The sequence below is a fragment of the Phycodurus eques genome, chromosome 20, assembly GCF_024500275.1.
Source record: "Phycodurus eques isolate BA_2022a chromosome 20, UOR_Pequ_1.1, whole genome shotgun sequence".
In the NCBI taxonomy this organism is placed as follows: domain Eukaryota; kingdom Metazoa; phylum Chordata; class Actinopteri; order Syngnathiformes; family Syngnathidae; genus Phycodurus; species Phycodurus eques.
The window spans coordinates 1,162,789-1,187,334 of record NC_084544.1 but is presented as its reverse complement, the minus strand read 5'-3'; the positions used below and the strand labels follow the sequence as shown (position 1 = coordinate 1,187,334).

The following is a 24,546-nucleotide window of genomic DNA, read 5'->3' as shown; positions in this document are numbered from 1 at the left end:
CTTGAAATGAAATATTGACGGATTTGAACGATTTTGGGACTTACACCACAATTGCGGTTTTTATTGAACTAAACTAATTATGGAAGAGCGGCACGGTGGAGCGACTGGTTCGAGCGTCTGACTCACAGTTGTGAGGACCGGGGTTCAAGCCCCGGCCCCGCCTGTGTGGAGTTTGCATGTTCTGGGTGGTTTTTCTCCAGGCACTCCGGTTTCCTCCCACATCCCAAAAACATGCACGGAAGACTAATTGACAACTCTAAATTGCCCGTAGGTGTGAATGTGAGCGCGAACGGTTGTTTGTTTGCACGTGCCCTGCGATTGGCTGGCGACCGTTTCAGGGTGTGCCCCGCCTCCCGCCCGAAGAGCTGGAGCACCACTTGGGGTCTACAGTGCTCGGCCCCCTTCTCAAATTCTGAGATTTTTGCATAGTTCCCCCACTTTAATGTTTAAGATCATCAAACAAAAACATGATAACATGTTGACCTAATGACGAATGTGCACAATTTAGACAATACGGCTTCACGTGACAAACCAGAATGTTCCATCAAATTATACAGATGCTGCTTCAAATCTGACTCAAATTATAATTATGGAAATTTCCACAGCAATCGTAATTTAATGGCATATTTTCTCGCAGTGGATCACAACTGCATACATTTTGTAATGAAATGACATCAACTCATCATAATCTCTCATAATCTATGTCTAACTACGAGTGATGCTTTTTCCACTACTGGCTCCCGCTACTGTATGGCATTTCTGTACAGTCGTAGAAATGACTAGGTTCGCACTAGTAGAATAGAATGAACAGGACTTGTTAGTAGAATGACGCGGGTGCACTGGTAGAAGGACACGAATGACATTTTTACCACGACTGTATGACATTTCCGTGCACTACTAAAACGACTAGGACTCACTAGTCAAATGACTTGGACACACTAAGGTAACCTTTATAAGAGCACTAGTAGACCGTGGCGCACCTGTAGACTGAATAGAGCATACTAACTTGTGATGGTTTTTTACATTTTTTTATTTAAGGATTGCGACAATTTCGGGCTACTTTAACCAACACTGCTTTTTTTGTTTTGTTTTTTTTTTTTAAATCTGTATCTGTTGCTCCAGTTAAACTTCAGTACTACTCACTACTAACTACTGTATGCGAGTACTTTGGCCAGCTCGCTTCCTCTGAAGTGCTCCCTTGCAGGTTGAATTGTCGACGATATAAAAGCTAAGATCAAGTTTTGAAACGATTTTTCTGACCACTTTCTTTTCGGTCTGTCGCTCGGCTCTATTTCCTTCCGCGGAGTTAGGGGGCAGCGCGCAAGCCCGCGGAGGGACACGGCATCCGAACATCTGCGCGGCTCTACTTTCTGTGGCGGCATCATTAGCGAGGAGAAAAAGCAACGAGACGGCGCCAATTGTGTGGTCCTCCCGTGGCGACATTTCACGACTCCCTCGTGTCTCTTTCGGGTCCTGGTTGCCAAGCGAAGGGAGACATTTGGTTTTTTCTTCGCCCACCTGAAGCGCGGACGAGTGCACCTGCTCGAAGCGAGCCACGAAGCTCCCGGGAGAGCCCAAATGGGGGTAAGCGCCACATTCGGACGTCGTCCGCCGCGTTTATGGCAACAACAACATGGCGAGCTCGTGGTCCGTTTCTTTTGGAAACGTCGACCAAAGTCATATTTTCGGGAGGCGGGCGGGATACACGAGCTCTTCGCCTTTTGGAGGCGCCCGCGCACCAAGGGCAAACGCGACGAAACGAGCGCAAATGCCAGCAGAAGCAATCGCCATTCACCACGAGACGCCATTTAGTCCCGAGTGCGCGCGATGACAGCGGCGACTTGTCTTCATCTAACATTCCACAGCCGTGGTGCGAATTTGGACGAGGCCCGCGATGAGCACATCCTCAAAGATCTCCTTTCTCCTTTATGGCAGCAGGTGGTTGTTGTTGCGTTCGGCAGAAGGAAGGAAGGAGCTGACCCGGAAAATGGACAAATGGGCCCTCCCCTTCCGACCAACATGCGCAAATACTGAAAACGGGAAACAATTGTTCGCAAAAAGTTCTTGTGGCCACAACCATTTGCTGCTTTTAGCAGAGGCTTTGGCTTTTCCTACAGCGTGATTGCTTTTTTGTTCCCCCCTACCCAGCTTTGCCGATAAAACGTCCAAACGCAAATGTCGGGACTGCCTTTTCGAATGGCCGACAACCCGTTCCCTTTTTTCAGGCTGCGAATCTGTTGCGCAACTCTTGTAGCGCGATGAAAATGTCGCAAATCGCAACCGCTGCCGTCGAGAATGTCGTCGTCCGATGCGCGGCGTGTTCAGCGCTGCGCAGCCTGTCCCCGTGATTTATTTATTATTATTATTATTTTTCAGTGTCTGCATGTACGGGACTCACTCTAGCGACCCAGGCTAAACTTAGCGCCTCCCCGACACGCAAACTCTTCGTAACAGAAGGAGCGGAAAAGTGTCCGAAAATAGCCGAGGATGGGTTTCACAGAAAAAAAAACAACACGAATTCGGTGGTGCTTCAACGTCGCCGGAGCAGGTGGAAAATCTGAGTGGAACCTGCGTTCGCGAGCAAATTGCTTTACGAACGCCTCTTCGGGACAAATCTTGGTTGGGCGGACCGACTCTGTGTCCTGAAATCTACGCGGAACTCTCTCTGTAATGTGCTTTTCTCTCACAGAGAGGAAACGCCATATTTGTCATTTTTCCTTCTGGAACGTGCACGCCGTCTGCTGAGCTCTCGCTGGTTGGGTAAGCCCTCCTCAGTCCGGGAGCTGCCGTGCAGGGGGAGCGAAAGAGCGAGAGTACGAGCGAGGACGGCATTTAAAGGCACAACCGTGTGTGGCTTAATTACACGCGACAAAGGCAGTCTCTTTCTTTACGTAATGTTTTGTCTTTATATTGACACTTTCCAATCCAGTGGTATATATCTCGGGAAGTTTTTTAGGGGGCTGGAACGGATTCACGGCCCTTCAGTCAATTTCAACGGCCGATCATTGGAGCGCCCGAAGAGGGTCACGCAGCGAATAAAACCCGAAAGGCAAGGAACCGCTCGCACTTGAATTTGGGAATCGCAAACTCAAATGTTCACTCACTGTGCCTATTTTAGCGCAGCGTATGATTTGAGAAAAAGAAAACGCAACAGTAAAATACTTGTTAGTTTGAGTGAGCGGGGGACAAATGACGTTAGCGGTGCCGCCTCCGGCTCAATGTGAGTCGGAACTATTACTGGAAGATGCCTGGCGTGAACCGCGCGACGTTCCGCCGGTGGACGTTTGGAGCTATTATCGCAGTAATAGTCGTCGTAGATGGGCACGGTGCACTCCAGCCCGTTAGCGGCACGCTAACACGCAGCGTAGCGAGCGTCGTGTCGCATCGCGTCGCGTCGCGTCGCATCGTATCGTGTCGCGTCGCGTCCTCCTAACGAAGGGTGGTTGGCGGCGGTCTCTCGTCCGTGGCAGATTCCGGCGGGCCGGAATCGCGGGACGAGAGCGCGTTCAGTCCGGGCCGGCGAAGTCGTGCCGCCCTGTCACGCTTTGTCCGCCAGCTCCTCCGAGGCTAGCTCGGCAGCCCGGGACGTGCGCGTGAGGGTTTGCGGTGCAGAGGCATCTGAGGTCGATCGGTCGGGAATCCGATGATGATCGGGCGAAGGTCAGATTGGGATCGGCGAGGAGAGCGGGCGGCAAACGGGCGAGCGGGTCACCTCGAGGAGGGTTGCGGGAAGGCGTGCGCGTCGGCGGCCGGGAATGCCGGCAAGAATCAAAACGCGACGGACGAAGTCCCGTGGGTGGGCCCTCGGGAATCCCGATATGATGCCCTGCGGTACTGACTCTCAAAGTCCGGTACGAGTACCACCGGTCGGATGCGGGCTAAAACCACTCGTTTTTTGATTAGCACTTAGGCCTACTCTGTTACCATATTTTAACGTCAAGTATTTTTCAAGACCGCTAGAGAATCACCGCCCTACAGTATATCGTGAGTTGACTCATAAACATAACGTTCGCCCAATGTCATTTTTAACTTACTGTCACAATATCAAATAGCAATGTGCTTGCTAAAACTGTGTGTGTTTTTTTTTTTTTTTTCCTCTTCTCTTTTTGTCACGGAAATCCACAAAAAGGCTCAATGGGAGCAACTGGACTTTTTTTTTTTTTTTAAAACTTGTGTTCCGAAAAGATAAAAAAAGGACTTGGGCAATTATGCTATTCGTCTAACTGTAAACTTTTAGGTTAGGTTAAGTTTTGGGTCCTTGTGTTGGATCTTGTGTCGTGAGAGCATACACAAAATGCTTTTATTTTAGTTGTACTCATTGCGCATGTTGCATAATTTGTCAATACTTCATCTCGATCTAGTTTTCATCCGCGTACGAGTGTATCTATTAATCGATCAAACGACGTCAGGCCACGGCGTGGTTTCCACACACTCGCCGTTATGTAATACACTTTCACGCAAGGTACATCATTAAAAAAAGAATTCCAGCGCCGTCGCCTCTTCCTCGAGTTATTTAAATCACCCCCGTGGATTGGGCGGCACGGTGGACGACTGGTGAGAGCGTCTGCCTCACAGTTCTGAGGACCCGGGTTCAAATCCCGTCAGTGTGGAGTTTGCACGTTCTCCCCGTGCCTGCGTGGCTTTTCTCCGGGCGCTCCGGTTTCGTCCCGCATCCCAAAAAACATCCGACGACTGCCATTTTCTGGTGATGCTAATGGTGGCTAATCTGCATATACTTCAATCTGTGTGTGTGCGTGTCATGTTTCAACCATACGTCGTCATCGTCGCCCAGCGGTCAGACGAGACCAGAGAAGCGGACGGGCATTCCGAAGTGAAGTAAATGGAAATAAAGGTGAAGGGGGGTGGGTACCAAGGCATGGATTATGGAGGACCCCTCCTCACCCCTCCCTCACACAGATAGCGCTTTCTAGGTCGGCCGCTCCACTCATCCATTTGTAATCCATGTCTTTGTGTGCGTGTGTGTGAGACATCAGCAAGCCACCGATCGCAAGCGACCGCCCGCCGCTCGACAATCTCAACGGGACGATGTCGTGCGATCTCGACTCGCCTGAATCGTATAGGATGATTGCGATTATCGGCCGTGACCCACTGTTCCTCACGGATCAGAAGGTTTTCCGTCACCCCGCCGATATTTGCTCGGCCTGAGATCTGCATGATAAGCTAGGCTCGAAATGACAAGACTAGCGGACCTCGTCGTTATCATTTTGTCTGTACGACCGTAATCAATTATTATAAACTATGTTGTACATTTTACAATCCTTTTTGATGACTGCCAAAGAGTTGAGAATATCGAGAAATTTTGGGTGCAGCGGCGAACACGCGACATGATGACAAAGTGGTCATCGTAAACAACTACGATCCCCACTCAATTCAAACATCTCACCGGCGAACTGTATGCTCAGACACGCGGGAATAAAACCGAGACTGTATTACTTAATGACTCGGAAAAGTTGGCAGCTTGGCTTACTTTAGCTAAAACAGCATTGGCTCGATTGCCTAATATTAGCATCGAGGCTAGGTGGAGGTTAGCATGGTGGGAGTCGGCTGCCTTTCCGGTCATCGAGAAGTTTCTGACGTCTGCGTTTCGCATACACGGCAACAATCGACCGGTATCGATGACAAATAAATACATTGATGTTAATTAAGAACATTGAACTATAATGTACAGTATGGAACGCGTTTTCTAAGGGTTAAATCTCTAAAGGTTGTTTCGTGAAGCGTGCTAATGTCGCTAAAGCTAAGCAACAGCCAACGCCCTAATTCCCGGAAACACAAATGAACTCGCCGTCGTTTACCTAATTTCAACGTTTAACAATTCCCAACAGGTGCGGCACGGCAAGAAGTCAAGGAGAGAGGAAGCGGAGCGGCAAATAAATGGGAGCGGGGCAATCGTGTTCGAACGAGTCGCCGACGCCGGCTTGCATCTTCTGGCCTAATTTTGGGGTCACAGTTTGTGCAATTTGACTTCATGAAGTCTGCAGCCAGCTTGCAAAATGTGACAACTGCTGGCGGCTAATATAGAAACGGCAATTAAAACATTGCGTTACATTTACTCCTCGCCACATGAAAACATCGGTTACGCCCCGTCGCCCGCACGGTGGCAGGCGGCGATCTTCACCATCGGGCCACGGCTGCCCGCGGCAGAAGACGAAGACGACGTCCGCGCTCTCTCGGCTCCCGGTTGATCGCGTTACGCTCGTTCGGGAATGAGTCACCCGTGACGGAAGTCGCCCATTCAAACGCAAATGACGGACGGCGGCCTTCGGGTGCGTTATCGAGACTTCGTGGGAGCAGCGCACGGCGAACCTCAGACTGCCTGACAGATTATTTTTGTTGTTCACTGGGTTAATCTGCCACTCGAGCAAACCGTTGTAATCTGATGGACGCCGCTCGACAGATGGCACGCGCGCGCACGCACGCACGCACGCACACACTGGAACAATTAAACGCTGAATTTGAGTTCTTAAATTCATAATGTCTTGCGTGCGTGGGGGAGGGGGGCACGGTGAGTTCCGGCCCAACCTGGCCGCTGCCTCAACGGGTTGCCGTAGAAACCGTTTTTCCAACTCTCCGCGATATCATACATTTTGCCCTCCGTGGCTCCAAATGTAGAAAGCAATCGCCATGACGACGACATGAAAAAGCGACTTGAGGCTGAAATTGCTGCAAAGGCTGCGAAGACGTACGGCGTATAATTGTGACTCCAGAAACTTTCCAATACGTTTGCAAAAATCTTATGTAGTGCGCCGTGACGTCTCATCTATTTGAATTAGCCTCAGGTTACGCCGCCATTTTTGTTTGGCTTCCACTGTGGGAACAGCGTTGTGTAGATATTCTCTTTTCTGCTGTCTGTGATGAACTTTTTGTCGTTCCGGTGGACAGTACGGACGGTCGGACAGCTACCGCGTGGCCACCACGCAGGACAAGGATGAGAAGGAGTCGCCCAAGAAGAAGGGAGGCAAGGACATGGACGACCTCAAGAAGGAAGTGCCGATTGTGAGTTTCCCGTCGGGAGCTCGAGCGCGGGACGAGGGACGGCGTTCTCGCGCTGGCGTCGACGGATGATTTAAGATGCCGCACGTGACGGTGGAGGATAAGATGGTGAAAGTTGAACACTTGTTTCTGTAGACGGAGCACAAAATGTCCGTGGAGGAAGTTTGCAGGAAGTACACCACGGACATCGTCCAGGTGAGTTCAAACAGTCGGCGCTCGCCGGTCTCGCTTCGCCGAGACCCGACGCCAATAGCAAACATGATTTCGAATCATTTCGTTTGTTTTACACTTCCCGTCTATCGTTTAAGCTTGAAATACTTAAAATGTCTTAGAGATGATTCGATTTGGCGTAAACGGAGCGGAAATACGCGGACACTGTTTCGCAGCCTGTGAAAACGCGAGCTTTCTCTGAGGTGTTTTCTTGCATTTTTGACGGTGATGCGTAGATACTCGCACTTTTTAACTGGAGTGGCGCCCTGATATGATCCGTTGGTATGTCAAATCATCTTTCCCCATTGAAATGACTGAAGATGCCGTTATTAAGCGGTTCCCGTACCTTACGCCGAGCAGACGATGTTAACTTCGCGAGCCGAACCTTTCTCAGCGACATCTTGAGTTGTCAAGCACACCGCTGCCGTGCCGCCTTCCTTCGACAGGCGGCACGGTTCGGGCACCGTCTTCGGGCGTGACAGAAAAAAGCAGAAAAATACTCCAATGGGCGCAACTAGGTGCGCAACTATTGTTCTCCAGACAATTCGCAAGAGGGTGACTTTGCAAATGTCGGGGTTTCCTGTATCTATTTGTATGCCTCGTGTTCAACGCTCGTGTTTCAGGGTCTGACCAACGCCAGGGCCGCCGAGTACCTGGCCAGAGACGGCCTCAACGCCCTGACCCCGCCGCCCACCACCCCGGAGTGGGTCAAGTTCTGTCGCCAGCTGTTCGGCGGCTTCTCCATCCTGCTGTGGATCGGCGCCATCCTCTGCTTCCTGGCCTACGCCATCCAGGCCGCCACGGAGGACGAGCCCGCCGGGGATAACGTAAGCGCGAAGCGTCCGGACGACAATACACGGCGTGCGCGGGGTTCGCCGCTGAGACGCGGGCGGCCGCTCGAGGTTAGCGTACCAAAATGGGGACATTTACATACAGCTAACCTGTTAAAATGGAATATTAGTGTCGTCATAAAAAAAAAAAAAAAAAAAGTGTTGACAACCCAGAAAAGTGAACATTCCATTCAAAAAAGTCAGCAATTGTAAAGAAGAAGCTTTTCAAAAGTCAATGTTCTTTTTGTTTTAAAAAATGTAACTATGAGTCTAACCTTTTCAAAAATCTCAGACCAACATTGACAACTGCAAATGAGTATTATTATTATTATTTTCTTATTGTATTTATGTTTGACAAACCCTGAGACTTACTGGGCTAATCTGGGACCGAGCGTATCACATTTCGTGCCGTAACGCGTGTGAAGGAGTCCTTGATTTCACCACAAGGTGGCGCTTGGAGGTTAAAAAAAAGGTCATGTTTGAGATTATGGCACATGACCAGAGCGAGCCAATCACAAGAGTCACTTGAGGAGGAAGTGATATAAAAAAAATCGAAGCGTTTGTGGCTATTTTTCTCCAATTGTTATCATGTAAATGTCCCGCAGTAATGTAACGGATTCCAATGACAACACTGATGACGAGTCGTGTTGTGTTGGCGATGTAAACTACATTTCCTTCCGATCCCAAGCCGAGAGATTTATTTGGTGGTGGAGGGCGCGTGCACCAGGAGGAGCACAACGTGGCGCGGGAACGGCTTCGTGGCATTTCCCTTCATTTCAATAAGCAAGAGAGTTGCAACGTGGTCACGGAGCAAATAAAACCGCTGAAGTGGAGCTGGTCTGTGTTCCAGTTGTACCTCGGTATCGTGCTGTCGGCCGTCGTCATCATCACCGGCTGCTTCTCCTACTTCCAAGAAGCCAAGAGCTCCAAGATCATGGAGTCCTTCAAGAACATGGTCCCCCAGGTACCGGACACCGGTCGGCCCGCGCCGGCCCACGGCTCGAGAAGGCGGAGAAAGTCACCGTCGCGCTCGCTTCCCTCTGCGTTCCCAGCAAGCCCTGGTGATCCGCGAAGGGGAGAAGATGCAGATCAACGCCGAGCAGGTGGTGGCCGGAGACCTGGTGGAGGTGAAGGGGGGAGACCGGATCCCCGCCGACCTGCGCATCATCTCGTCTCACGGCTGCAAGGTGAGCGGCGCGGCCGCGCGCGACCGCGTATTTGGCGCTCGCGCCTCACCTCGGTGTCGCGTCGACCGCAGGTGGACAACTCCTCCCTGACTGGCGAATCGGAGCCTCAGACCAGGTCGCCCGACTGCACCCACGACAATCCCCTGGAGACCCGGAACATCGCCTTCTTCTCCACCAACTGTGTGGAGGGTAAGACGGGCATTTTCAAGCTTCCGTGGCAGGCGTGGGCAAAGTACGAAGTTGGCACCTTCTTCCCCGTCCTCGCGCGGGTTTTCTTCGGGAACTTGGCTGCCCTCCACGCCCATTAAGCCCGAACGACGCCGCTCCAAATTGCCCCTTCAACCAACCTATCGCGCGTGTTTTGGGGATGCGGGAGGAAACCGGAGTGCCCGGAGAAAACCCACGTGGGCACAGGAAGAACATGCAACTCCAGAAAGGCGGGGCTGGGATTTGAACCCCGGTCCTCAGAACTGTGAGGCAGGTGTGCTAACCAGTCGCTCCCCCGTGCCGGCTTTTTATACTCAATGTTTTTTTTTTTTTTTTTGCAGCTCATCTTCAAATGACCTGCCTTATCTGTCTTTTTAAACTTTTTCAAATGTTAAAAGTTTGCGTACTTCTAGAAGCATGATTGTCAGGGTTGTACTGGTGCACAGACTCCCTCTCTCGTGGCGCGTTTATATATTTAAAAAAAAAAAAAATCACTGATGTAAATATCTAAACTGTGCATCATGTCACAATGGCTTGGAACTTTTTTTTTTTTTTTTTTTTAAATCCAGCACAGTACATTTAAGTAGAGTTTAGTTGAACTTGAAAGTACAATACATTTTCATGTAAACTATTTGATTTGAAACATTGGATCACTTTTATGAGGATTGCATTTGAATTGAATCATTAAGTAGTTTTTTTTTTTTAATTCTCCTATATTTAAGCAGTGTTAATGCTCCAACTGCATAATAATGTGACCGTGGCTTACGATCATATAATTTGGAATCGAACCTGATGATGATGATGATTATGATGATCAGGCTAATTATTTTGTTCGGTGATGGTGTAAAAAGTTGGAGAACCACCGTCAACCATAATAAATAGTGTTTGGCGTCCTCTCGTGGTCGCATTGTTGCATGACACGCTCTTTTGTCCAGGCACGGCTCGCGGTATCGTAGTGTGCACTGGCGACCGCACCGTGATGGGCCGCATCGCCACCCTCACCTCGGGCCTGGAGACCGGCAAGGTGAGCCGGCCGCTTCGTCGGCGCCGCGCGACGACGTCGCTCGTCATTTGCGTCTGTCGTAAATTCCCCAGACGCCCATCGCCAAGGAGATCGAGCACTTCATCCACATCATCACCGGCGTGGCCGTCTTCCTGGGCGTCAGCTTCTTCGTGCTGTCGCTCGTCTTGGGGTACTCGTGGCTGGAAGCCGTCATCTTCCTCATCGGCATCATCGTGGCCAACGTGCCCGAAGGCCTGCTGGCCACCGTCACCGTGAGTGCAAACCGCCGCGCCGACACTTCGGAGGCGTCTTCAAGTCCTCGTTCGGCCGCAAGGACCCTGTGGTCTGAAAATAAAAGATCGCGTTTTCATTTTCATATTTCGTAACGACAAATATCGGTCGGTCGGATGGACATCTCCGGGTTTTACGGGCGTTTTGGAGGGGCGGGGTCTTCTGAGTTCAGGTCCATCGTGGTCCCGAGGTGGTTGCGATTTGTTGCCTGGAGGTGTCCCATCCGTTCCCAAGGAGATTTCCGTAAGAGGCTAACAGTGATCGTGTGCCGCCGGCCCCGTAAGGTGTGTCTCACGCTGACTGCCAAGCGGATGGCCCGCAAGAACTGCCTGGTGAAGAACCTGGAGGCGGTGGAGACGCTGGGCTCCACCTCCACCATCTGCTCGGACAAGACGGGCACCCTGACCCAGAACAGGATGACCGTGGCACACATGTGGTTCGACAACCAGATCCACGAGGCCGACACCACCGAGGACCAGTCGGGTAAAAGGGAGCTTTTCCGCTCGCTCTTCCTCTGCGCTCACTTCCACAATAAAACGAAAACGAGGCAAAAAATCATAAAGGTGACAAATAGGAAACGATTGTTTACTAGTCATAGTCTCGAAAAGATCAAGATATGAAAAATAGTCTTTTAAATTAAGAAATTCATTCGCGGCCCGTCCTGCGCCGTGCGGCGGATGCCGAGTCAAATCGGAGCACAACGATTCCCTTTGTTTGATGACAATCGCGGTGGGAAAATCTCCATACTTAACTAGGGACTTGTTCTTTTACAAAACCTGAAGAAAAATGTGCAGTTTGATTGTTTATTATGTGCGCGTTGTACAGATGTTTTTCAGTCAGTCAGAATACTGTGAAAAGTTGATTGTTTTTGCTAGCCAAATTTGTATTCTAGCGATCCACTAAATATGCGCGAAAATGTTTTCAGAAGGCCAATTACCACCTAAGTTTTGTATTCAAAACGTATCAAAGGATTTCTCATGGAATTTGTTGAGCTGGTGCGTTTGAGTTTTGCATAACTCATCATCGTAGTGGTTGTGTCTAAAGGCGCGAAACGTTAACGGGTATGAGGAAGTGGACAATTGAGCACTGCACTTTAAAATGAAATCCATTTGAAGAAGAATATTGATGAGCAACTTTCACTCCGTTTTCTACATGTGCATAATTATGCCGAAAGCCTCAGTTGGCTCCTGAACCGCGAGCTTTTTCAAACGGAAGCGAGCGATCACTTGCCGTGTTGCGTGCGTCCTGCGCCGTCTCCGCAGGCTCCTCCTTCGACAAGAGCTCCAGCACGTGGGCGTCCTTGGCCCGCATCGCCGCGCTGTGCAACCGCGCCGTGTTCAAGGCCGGCCAGGAGTCTCTGCCCATCCTGAAGCGGGACGTGGCCGGCGACGCCTCCGAGTCGGCGCTGCTCAAGTGCATCGAGCTGTCGTGCGGCGCCGTCAAGACCGTGAGGGACAAGAACAAGAAGGTGGCCGAGATACCCTTCAACTCCACCAACAAGTACCAGGTACGCGCTGCCCAGAGGGACTCTCGCGGGCCGCCCGGCGTCGGCTTTCTAATGGCACCCGGTACTCCCCCGGTCTCCAGCTCTCCATCCACGAGAGCGACGACGAGTCGGACAACCGCTACCTGCTGGTGATGAAGGGAGCCCCCGAGAGGATCCTGGACCGCTGCTCCACCATCATGCTGCAAGGCCGCGAGCAGCCCATGGACGACGAGATGAAGGAGGCCTTCCAGAACGCTTACCTGGAGCTGGGAGGCTTGGGGGAGAGAGTGCTGGGTAAACACAAAGATTGTTGAGCTCCCGCCCGCGGTACGCTCCACGCCGTCCGTGGCAAGTTTCTGGAAACGGGATCCGCTCTTGACCGAGCGCGCGGCACAGGGCCCGCTACTGCCGCCGCGAGTGAAAGCGCTCCTCCAGCTCCTAGAGCGGCCGCTCCAGCTGAAGGGCGGCGCCGGAAACGCTCGGCGTCCGAAGTCGCTCGTTCGGGCTTCAAGCGGGAGATTTGCATTTTTGCCTACCGACCTCGGCAACAAAAGCCGCAGAGCCAAAGCTGTCAAATAGCGACGGCCTCGGTGCCGAGTGGAAAGGAGTCTCGCCGTGGGTGGACTGGGCGTGTCCCCTTCTTGTGACTGCCTGTGGCGGTAAATCGGGCCCGTATCGCTTCGTCCGTCATCTTTGTTTTGTTTTTGTTTGAATCCTGCCAGGCTTCTGCCACCTCTTCCTGCCAGAGGACTCCTACCCAAAAGGTTTCGCCTTTGACACGGACGACGTCAACTTCCAGACGGACAACCTCTGCTTCGTCGGCCTCATGTCCATGATCGACCCGCCCCGCGCCGCCGTTCCCGACGCCGTGGGCAAATGTCGCTCCGCCGGCATTAAGGTGGGCGCCGCGTCCGCCTTCGGTCCGCTCGCCTCGTTTCAACGGTTTCCTTCCTCGCTCAGGTCATCATGGTGACCGGCGATCACCCGATCACGGCCAAGGCCATCGCCAAGGGCGTGGGCATCATCTCCGAGGGCAACGAGACGGTGGAAGACATCGCCGCGCGTCTCAACATCCCCGTGAGTCAGGTGAACCCCAGGTGAGAGACGGACGTCCTCGTATCGCCGCGCGCGCTCTGAGGCATCGTTGTAATGGTCCCGCCGCCGTCGCAGGGACGCAAAAGCCTGCGTGATCCACGGCACGGACCTGAAGGATCTCAACCAGGACCAGATGGACGACATTTTAAGGAATCACACGGAGATCGTCTTTGCCAGGACCTCGCCTCAGCAGAAGCTGATCATCGTCGAGGGCTGCCAGAGACAGGTACGCCCGGGCACCCGTGAAAAGCCAAACGCTGCGAGAAACCAACAAGAAAAACAAAGGTTTTTAAGCACCTTAATAGTTGAAACCGTCAATAGACCGCAAACGACAATCCCGAAACGCCATAACTCGTCTTAGGACATTACCCTGAAAGAAAATGCCGTACAGATTGCGAGAACGCTGCTGTGGCACAACCCCTAAAAATACTAATTACTACTTTCCTAGTCGCCATTTTATGGTGTTTTGGATAGCTTTCTCATTAAAACACACTCTCATTTCATTTTTTAGTATGATTTATAATCCATTTAATTAGAATTGATTCAAATATTATTTAATAAGATGATAAAGAACTAATTTTGATAGAAAATTCATCCATTTTCAAAGGGAAATAGTTTATCTTAGTAATGCAATCATTTTCATTTTAAAATGTGTATTATAATTGTAATTATTTCATCAAATGGAATCGTAGGATGTATTTATGATATTGTTTTACTTTAATTACACAATCATTCTGTCGAATGTTAGTTTTGGAGAACGTATAGCTGAAATGTTTATTTTACTCATTTGTTTATTTATTGATTCTGAATAAATCAATGGCGCAATTATTTATGACTACAAAATGACTGCACAACGACCAATAAGTTTGAAATCAGCAATTTTAGGGGCGAAACCGGGGAAACTCGAATGAAAGAACGTAACCGGCCATATTTTGCGCGGCACACAAGGAGCTCAAAAATATGTTGCGACGCACCAACAGGTGAGTTTCTCACTGAATAGTTGTTGCTCCAGGGAACAATTGGGAACGTAAGTTGGGCGGGGACTCGCTGTTGGTTGGCACGACGGTCGCGCGTTGTGGTGGGAGGCCCCCGGTGAGGCTCGCGACCTTCCCTCGTCGCCAGGGCGCCATCGTGGCCGTGACGGGCGACGGCGTCAACGACTCTCCCGCCCTCAAGAAGGCCGACATCGGCGTCGCCATGGGAATCTCCGGCTCGGACGTGTCCAAGCAAGCCGCCGACATGATCCTGCTGGACGACAACTTCGCCTCCATCGTCACGGGCGTCGAGGAAGGTGAGCGCCGGCGAGGAGGAGGAGGAGGAGCGGAGCCGCGACGCGACTCGACTCGACTCGACTCGACTCGACTCGACTCGACTCGAACGCTTTGTGCCGGCAGGCCGCCTCATCTTTGACAACCTGAAGAAGTCCATCGCCTACACGCTCACCAGCAACATCCCCGAGATCACGCCCTTCCTCTTCTTCATCCTGGTCAACATCCCGCTTCCGCTGGGCACCATCACCATCCTCTGCATCGACCTGGGCACCGACATGGTGAGTACCGCCGCACGGGCGCACGTGCCGCCCGCAGGAAGGAGACGTGGAGTCGAGCGCGCGTGAGGTCAGAAGCTGTCGCGGTTCCGCCCGACTGTTTTTGATGGGCTCGTTCGTCCGCACCGAAATTGCCATCGCCGCGACGGAGGGGAAAAGGGACTCCTCCGTAGTGTTCCTGCAAAGTTTGAGAAAAATGAGTGCAGTCGTCCAAGCTCTGATTGATTAAAAGAAGCGTCACAAGACTTTTGTCCATGCGTCACAGTTACGGCTAAAAAGCAACGCGATTGTCTGTGATCTCCAAAATCCTTCTCTCATTATTTTGGCAGTCTGATTTCATGTCAGGCAGTCAGGAAAACCGCGTAGGTGTCCTTCTATGAAGTCGTGGCTAAAAATATTGGAATCCGTCGTGATCATTATTATTATGAATAGGAAATGAGGCGAGTGTCGCGCGTGCAGGTGCCGGCCATCTCCCTGGCGTACGAGGCGGCGGAAAGCGACATCATGAAGCGTCAGCCCAGGAACCCGATGAGGGACAAGCTGGTCAACGAGAGACTCATCAGCATCGCCTACGGACAGATCGGTGAGTCGCTGGCTTGCGATGGCCGTTAGGGCGCCGCCTCACCCGACGTGTCGCCGCGTCTTCAGGTATGATCCAAGCCCTCGGCGGCTTCTTCGCCTACTTTGTCATCATGGCGGAAAACGGCTTCCGGCCCGCCGTGCTGATGGGGATCCGCCTCAACTGGGACGACCGCTCCAACAACGACCTGGAAGACAGCTACGGGCAACAATGGGTACGAGCCGCCATTAGTGTTGTGCCCACGCTGAAAAATTTAAACAATGAAACAAACCCTTTTCCTAAATCCACATTTTTCCCAACATCCTCCTTCCGCATTTCGCAAGCGATTCCAACTTTAAGCTGCTCAGCTCATTCAGGCCCTTTTTCACGTTTCCAACGTTTTCACTATTCCACATCTTCCTAACAAACCTATTTACTTCCTTCCACATTTCTCACGTTGAAGTCTCACATTTGTCTTTTTTTTTTTTTTTTTTTTTTTTATATAAAAGTTGTCACACAGTTTTCTGCAGAAATGTGCGCGCGCGTCTTTTTTCTTTGACAGACGTACGAGCAGCGGAAGATTGTGGAGTTCACGTGCCACACGGCGTTCTTCGTCAGCATCGTGGTGGTGCAGTGGGCCGACGTCATCGTCTGCAAGACCAGACGCAACTCCGTCTTCCAGCAGGGCATGAGGTCCGGCGCGCTCGCCATTCGCTTCGGTTTCTCCTCCCGCCTTCCCAAACGTTAGCTCCATCGAAGACGCGACTGTCCGTCGATGTCGAAATTCAGACTCGAGCACCACGTCAGCGTAGGCTCGTGATTGATTCGAGCGCCTTCCTACTTGCGTTTTGACAAATCTGGCTTACGTGGCCGTTTGTTTGGGTTTCTTGCAGCTGTAGTTTCCATTAGCGGCCGCTAGGTGTCGGCGAAGACCTTACTGTAAGTCCTACACTGGCCACTTGATTAGGTACCCTTGCATAATCTAGAGAGCCAACGGCACCAAAACTCTGCCCGTAAAACGATAACAATAATAGTAATACTAATATTACGCAGATTGTCAGGAAGAGACATATCGATTCACATATTGTTGCTTGTATTTTGCAGTCAAGTTTACTTAGCCGCCGACTGGCTGTGTTCTTCTGTGAAGGCACTGATTTTCCTCTTGTTTCCTTCCATTTTTCACAGGAACAAGATTTTGATCTTCGGCCTGTTTGAGGAAACGGCCCTCGCTGCCTTCCTGTCCTACTGCCCCGGCATGGACGTGGCGCTGCGGATGTACCCGCTCAAGTAGGAGACCAGCGACTGCTTCTTTACTTTGCTTCTACAGACCGAGCAGCGCAGTGCCCGTTGAATTATCATCATGCCCAAACTGTTTCAATCTTTCCATTCTGTTGTCATCACTGTTCATGTTTTCAGGGCCAGCTGGTGGTTTTGCGCGTTTCCGTACAGTTTCCTCATCTTTGTTTACGATGAGATTCGAAAGCTCATCCTGCGCCGAAACCCTGGAGGTAAGCGCGCACGCACACACGCACACACACACGCCATTCAAGGGCTCCATTTGAACTATTAATTTGCCAGGGCTGTCTTTTTTTTATTGCTTATTAGTTTTTTGCATCTTCTGTAGTTCAAACAAGCAATAGATTTGATTTTAAAGCTATATCGCCCTGCATGAATCGTCGAATCCAAAAATGTGCTGACACTCTTTATTTTTTCTTCTTCTTCTTGTGGTGCGTTCAGGTTGGGTGGAAAAGGAGACGTACTATTAAATTATCAAAACATCACGAATGTCTCATTCTCCCCCTTTCCTCTGCCTTTTGTCTCACCACCCCTACCCTGCCATTCTCAAGCCCCGCCCCTTTTACCACGCCCCCTCGCTGGCCCCTCCCATGCTGTCAGCTGATTGGCTAGCACATTACAAATAAGAACGTATGTGCTCGAACACCCATCTGGCGTCCATTCTTGTTGTTTACATTCATAGAGTTGCACGTTGCCATGGTAACAAGCTGCTGATGTTGATTTTTCCACCAACTAGAAAAAAATTACCTAAAAAAAAAAAATAATAAATCGCCAAGATGGCACAGACGGAGAGAGGATGTTAGCATGGGGGCTAACACACACCCACACACACACACCCCTTTCCCCCCCCCCCGACACTCGGCTCCAAACTGCCAACCATTGTGCCGACGCTTGTTGCCATGACGCCTGAATGCGCCGTCGTTGCCGCTTTCCCAACTCCACTGCAGTGTTGGGCACTTTTTGTTTTTTTGTTAGTTCCTTTCCAGCTTGGGCATCACGGTGGGTGAGTGGTTACAACGTCTGCCTCACAGTTCTGAGGTTGGGGTTCAAACCCTCTCTTCCAACCCCCCCCCAAAATCCCCCACAGTGTCTTCTGGTCTGCTTGCTGGTCTGATTGGCTGTTGTTGATTTTGAAAACATTTATTTGCGAGCGAGTGTGGGAGCCGCTTGTTTTCATTCACATGTGACGAAGCCCACTGTTTCTCCCTCCTCCTCTTCCTCCCCCCTCTATCTTCGCCCCTCCCCCCGTCTTACCTGTTGACGTTTGTCTTGTTGGTGAGCGCCGTCAACACCCCCGGGCAGGGGTGGGCAAACTTTGGCCACGGTTGACTTTTGCAACGAGCCGGGTCATTTGCAGATGAGGAAAAAAACCCAAAAAACCTTAAAAAGCGAGTGTCTAAATAGTCAAATTATTTCTTTTGACAAAACAATAAAAAATGACTTGATTTTATATGACAAATCAAACAAAATGTTACTATTTTTTTTATTTACATCAAATTAACTAAAGAACTATTCAATCAGATGAATGAATGAATTCAAATAATATATACCATAATTTTATGGTATTTATCATTTAATGTTAATTAATGAGCCAGTTATCTAATAAAAAAATTTAATTGTTAAAGAGTTACATTGTTTTACAATTTTTTTATTCTAGTATTTAAATATATACATTTTTAAGAAATGACCCACGACCCTAGTGAGGATATGCAGTACAGAAACTAGACTGATGGATGATTTATGAGTTTTGAATGAGAGAGACGAATTAAAATAAAAGAAGAAATAAATGTTACTTTAACCATTTTTAGGAAAATGTTGAAAACCACCGCCGTTAGTTGACATACCCTGGCGTAATTTGTAAGAGGTGTACCATTCTTTAAAGACGAGCGTGGTCACAAAAACACACTTATTTTAGCATCAATAAGATTTAAAATTCAAACTGGATGACATTTCAGAATAGCACAATCATTAAGCAAAACATAGCAATTAAAACAATGAGATTCAGACATATTTTCACCCAAATTGGCAATATTTCACAAAGTCTGCCAAGGCGCGTAAACAATCAGAACAAGCGTACGGCTAAATGAATACAGCAAACATGACAGAACGTTTTGGTATTGGAAATGCTCGCTGGCCGGGCCGCGAGCCATACTTTGCCCACCCCTGTCCGCTCTTAACGGGAGAGGAAAACAAAAAGTTCCGGTCTTTGTGTGTCCTGGGAAAAAGAGATTTCTCTCCCAATTTCGTGTTTTGAATTGGCGGAGCGAGGCGCTTGTGAATTTGCTCGCGGAAGCGGCAGCACAAACCTCAAACAACCGACAGAAGAAAATGAAATCCAATCAAAGATTTTTTTTCTTCTCTTTTTTCACTTTGCTCTCCATTCTGTTTTTGTGTCATGAAAATGGAAATAAATGCTCGTTGCTGACGGCTCCCGTGTCCTAGCGTCCTTTTTTACAAGATTGACAAACGCGCTCGAACGCCTCTGACGGGACTCTAAGTCAGGACGGCAGTTTCGGCGTGATGTGAAGAGACTGGCCTCCCAGGCACAAGCAGGAATCTGCTCCCTCTGCATGTGTGCCATCAAACTTGTGGGTGAGTGCGCCATTCCTTTTTACATCGTATGGCACTAATGGTAAAATACATTCAACGATACCTTTACCTTAGTTGTCTTTTTAATACATAAGCTGTCGCTCGACCGATTGTGTGTGTTTTTTTGTTTTGTTTTTCTTCTTGAGTTGCTCTCAAAACGCAACGTTACGAGCACGACCTGGTGGCAGTGAACGTCACAACAGGCAGCGTTTGGCAGACGGGCAACAATTTGTCAAGAAAGTTTCACGCGAAACTGTCATGATGTTAGTTTGTTTTGTTGACTTGGGTTTTGATGAGATTTGGTTTGTGTGATCTTTTCTCGCGTTCCCGTCTCGACTGCTCGTTTGGTTTTGGTCTCCGCCTGATCTCGTCGGCCCTTCGCCACGCGTCAACCGATCGGCTCCCTTGAGCCGCTCGTTTTGTCCAGGTGTGCCACGTCGTCTCGTCGGTTTGTTTGTATTTAGTTCCCCGACTTTGTTCGTCTGGTTACGTCTGCGGTTTTGTTGCGGTGAATGTTTTGTAGCGCCGGCGTTTGACACCGAAGTGCCTCGAAGCGGCCGTCCAGTGGCGCAATCAAAAATAACGTTCGAACTCATTTGAGTGTTCGCCGTCTAAAAAAAAAAAAACACTCCCAAACTGTGACTTTTTTCCAAGAATGTTCTCATCATTTACCCAATACACATTCATCAGTCTTTAACACCGCCCAAAATCTTCAGTCTTAGTGTGCGTCAAAGGGGTTTGACATCCACTGCAGCCATGCTTTCGGCCAGAAGAGGGCACTCTAACTCAAGCGTCAAGAACTGAACCCATGTTTCAAACAATTCGCCCAGGTGCTTCACAAAACCTTCATTTGCGCAACAGCAAACAATTTGACTCTGGATTTTGGGTGGTTTTGATAGTTTAGTATTTAGTTTTTTTTTTTGTTGCCTTTGTGTTGGAAAGTAACAACTTTTGGAGCACGCCTGCCTGCCTCAAACGTGAACAAAAACTAAACGCGTTTATTTAACCACACGACCACGGACATCTCAGACAGCTAGTCTGCTAGCTTCATGCCAACACAGAGTGCAAAATGTCATAGACGGGCGAACAGAAATAGCAGCGACGTCACCGTAGTTCAAATGCTTTCAGCAACAGAAATTTGAACTAATACTGTGTGTATTATTTTTTTTAAATACACTACTGTCGTGTGCTATTTTTCTCCTTAAGCAATACAGTACAAAAGTGTGTGGATGTTTTTGGGGGCCTGGGAAAGATTAAATGCATTTGCGTTCACTTCAATGGGGGAAGAGGATTCAAGATACTAAAAAGTGTGATTATTGATGATGGAAAATGAGCAAATAGCCTCCCAGAGCCAATGGCGCTCAATCTTAGCGCTTCCACCTATCAACACGAAGTCCACTTCGGACCCTCGAAAGGCCTCCGCTATCCGAAAACAAAACGAACGCTTGCGTCGCGTTCACGTGAGACCGGGCCGCAGTGTGAAAATGGCGCGTGCGGGCGGAGAACCTTCCGGAACGACGACCGAGCGGAAGAAAGAAGAAAGCGGTGCGCAGAGTCGAGGTGTTAAAAGGTGCGGTGAAAACGAGCACGAGAAGAAGCTGCGGGTTGGACGCGTTGACGTCAAACTGCTTGTGCGTGCGTTTCATGAATCCAATTACAAGGCTGACAGAACAAGCGAGCGGGGGCTGCGCGCGCCTCCCACTGACCACGGAGGTCACCTCTTCTGTCTTGATTCCTCCTCTTGTTCAACACGCACACACTTGGGGCCTCGATGGTCTCGCAAGGTCACAAGGGGTCATTTCTTGTCTCCATGGAGACCGCAGCCCTCACGATCGGGGAACAAACAAAAACAGGAGGACTCAAAAACCTTAACAAATTTCAGAAAGTGAAATCTTAAGTTTTTTTTTTATATATAAAACCTTTAGAACACTCGCCTTATGTGAGGAACAGCTGTGATTTTAAACTGCCCCTGAAGGCAACACCCGCGGACTGCGCCGTGAGATGCGAGCGATCCCACTTACACGTTTTTCGAGATGCATTTGCCTCCATTTAAGCACATTCGGGACAATTCTTAAGTTATGCGAGTGTCCCTGAAGGCAACACGCCACCGATGTTTACACACAAAAAGAGACGAATGAATACCAGAAATAAAATAAGACAAACGTTGACCAAAATGATGGAAATGTAACCTCAATTGTTTCAAAAATATGTACTTCCACGCTCTCTTTTGCCTGTGACAATAAGAAACATTTGAAAATAAATGAAAAGGCACACACGGACATAACAAAAACAGCTTTATGCGCACACGCACACCTCTCTCAATCTCCCACCTACCTGATTACACACACACACACACACACACACACACACACACACATCTTTCCATCTCCAACCGGCTCGAAAAGCTTTTCCTCTCTGCTGCAAACACACACACACACACACGCCTTCTTTTTTTGTCTCGCCCCCCTCGGCCCCCTCCAGTAATCTGGCTGGCCCGTGGCCTCCTCTCTCTCGCTTCACTGTTCTGTGTGATAGAATATCGATCGCCTCGGTGGGGAGGGGGCTACCGTCCGTCCGTGCGCGCGTGTGTGTGTGTGTGTGTGTGTGTGGTGGTCAGGCGTGCACTGACCAAGGTTGTTACCACGGCAACGGCGGGACGGGTCAGGGGGTTGCCATGGCGCCGAGGTCGCCGGGTCACGGGGAGGGGTCCTGGAGGGCTCGGTGTGTGTTGATACAAATTGAGGTGGGGGGCACGGGGGGTTTCGGGATGAGAGGGGGGTGTCAAATTGTAAAACGTTAAAACTCTTTGGATTAAAACGCATAATGCACACAATATTAAATGATGTGGAAAATGACACAACAAATATATACACACACTAGTCGAAAAATATGTCAATGCAATAAATGGAATAAATATTCAGTGTATCGTAATCATATCAATTGTATGACAGTATATCATAATATAAATTATGACTATCATTTAGGGTCTTTTTACAACAGTTCCTATGCAAGTTTCACGCCACTTGTGACAAAAGACGTACAATAAAATGAATTTTCATTATTATTATTGTGTTGATAACGTGTTGTTGGGTCAAATCGCTTATATGGGCAGGAATTGTATTGGGGGAAAGAAAGCACAAAAAATTGTAAAACACAAAATTTACATTTTTCTCCTTTTAAAAGGCTTAAAGGGAGATTTCATTTTAATGTTGTGCATAATATGAGGGATGCCGTTTAAGTCAAGTGGTTTCATTTCATGATGATCTTAAATTCAAAAGATACGACTAAAAAATAAACTAAAAAAACAATGGATATCTTTGAAGACAGTGTAGCAAAATATGATCTTGACATTTATCAATAGATTTGTGATCAGAATTCTCTTTACCACATGAATTCATTCACATTGGAGTGCACCGTATATCAAATTTTAAAGTCAACAAAATTAATAATCTACATGTGTATGTATAATATACCTAATTTTCTTCTTTTATTTTCATCTTTCATGAATGTATGTGCACTAACCGTTTTTAAAATATTATTTTTAAAGCCAGTGGAGTAAATATGATGTTAAAGATCCATATATATATATTAAATCATCAAAATGACATAAAAGTTACTATTAACTCATTCACATTGTCATAAATGAACAGCAAATGTATACGGAATGATTGAATCTATTTATGGGTAACATACAATCGTTCCACTTTTGGAAATAAATAAACGCGACAATATTTATAAATCAGCATATGGTCATTTGTTGAACTTTGGTGTGCTTTTAGTTCCGATGTCATCTGGTTTATGAATAAATCCGGCGATCATTTGATGAACGTTTTATTTGTTTGTCACAGAGTCGTGCGCGTTCTGCCTTGCGGCCACCGGGGGCAGGCGAGGCTCTCCTGCGGGCGACACCGTCGACACACCGACGACTTTCTGCGTGACGGCCGTTGATCCAAAACAGGAAGTTGCGGCGCTCGCCTCTTTTCCCGCGCCGCAAAATGGCCGCGGGGGCGAACCGTAACAGAAGGTCCGCGACTTCCCCTGAAGACGTACGGAACGTCAGCCGCCCCGTGTCGCGATCTCCGAAGGGTCAGAGGTCATCCGAGGCGAATCCGATGACCGTTCCCCTCCATCATCATCACGTCTTGCGGTCTTTTCGGTCTTCTTTACTTTCTCTTCTTTTTGTCTTCCTTTTCTTCTTTGTCTGTTGTTTTGGTTCCTCCTTTTACGTTTCTTCTATTTCATTCTTGTTCTTTCCTTTTTCTCCCTTTGCTCCTTTTCTTTCTTTTCCTTTTCATTCTTCTCCTTTTTGTGTTCTCCACCAAGAGTCCAGATGGGCCGGCGTCGTCTTTCGCCGAGGACGCGGGGACCTGCCAGCTTTTCATGAAAGATCCCTCCTGCCTCCTCTTCTCGGGATTCTTTCTCTTTCTCCTCTTTCCAGACTCCTCATCCTTGTTTCTCCTTTTCTTGTCGACTCATCCTCTGCTTTCTTCTCATCCGCTAATAATCTACTCTCATTTTCTTTTCTTTCACGCACTATCCTTTCGTCTTCTCCGTCCTCTCAACTGCTCACCTCTCCTCCTCTTTTCATCTTTCTCTCATCTACTCATTCCCTCCATCCTATGCTCTCATTTTCTTGTCTTCTCCTCGCATCCTCCCCTTCACTCCTCCTCTTCCCGCTTCATTCTAGAACCCTCTTCTCTCGTTTTTCCACTTTTCATTCCCTCGTCCTGCCAAAATGCTCTCATCTGCTCATTCTCTCATTTTCCTCATCCTCATCCTCTCACCCAAACGTGAATGCGGGTTGTTTCCCCCCACTATTATTATTTTTGTCTGCGATGGGAAGAAAAAATTGTTTCGAATTGGCAAGCCATAAAATATGTTTTTGATTTTAAAATCTCCGCTGACACGCATCAGTCGCCCGACACGAAATTGAGCAGCAGCACCTGAATGTGCCGAACTTTGCATCAGCTCCAGTTGTTGTTGTTGTTGTTGTTGTTTTTTTTTTAATGCACTCTATAAATAAAGTTGAGTTGAATGCAATGTGTTCATCGCTAAATATGAACATTTTTGTGCTTTTAGCGACTGCACCACAGAGCTTTTTTTAATTTAAATTTTTATTTTTTGCACATGTACCTCATGATGATGATAATAATAATAATAATGTATATCACTTTACAGTAACTGTGTTTATCCTATTTAAAATCTCAAAGAGAGATTCAAGCTACTGGTCAGT

At 48.7% G+C, this 24,546-nt stretch overlaps 1 protein-coding gene across 1 annotated transcript; it reads left to right on the top strand.

Annotated features, from left to right (window-relative positions):
- Positions 1 to 1,395: 1,395 nt before the first annotated feature.
- On the top strand, positions 1,396 to 19,165 carry LOC133396108 (sodium/potassium-transporting ATPase subunit alpha-3-like). Its single transcript, XM_061665583.1, has 23 exons — positions 1,396 to 1,584; positions 6,904 to 7,017; positions 7,150 to 7,209; positions 7,848 to 8,051; positions 8,905 to 9,018; positions 9,107 to 9,241; positions 9,313 to 9,430; positions 10,384 to 10,472; positions 10,544 to 10,723; positions 11,027 to 11,225; positions 12,005 to 12,249; positions 12,330 to 12,522; positions 12,951 to 13,126; positions 13,189 to 13,325; positions 13,399 to 13,549; positions 14,446 to 14,614; positions 14,718 to 14,872; positions 15,329 to 15,452; positions 15,518 to 15,663; positions 15,991 to 16,121; positions 16,614 to 16,715; positions 16,845 to 16,936; positions 17,166 to 19,165. Exons 1-23 carry the CDS (start codon positions 1,579 to 1,581, stop codon positions 17,192 to 17,194), a joined length of 3,069 nt encoding a protein of 1,022 aa, XP_061521567.1. The 5' UTR covers positions 1,396 to 1,578; the 3' UTR covers positions 17,195 to 19,165.
- Positions 19,166 to 24,546: the final 5,381 nt, after the last annotated feature.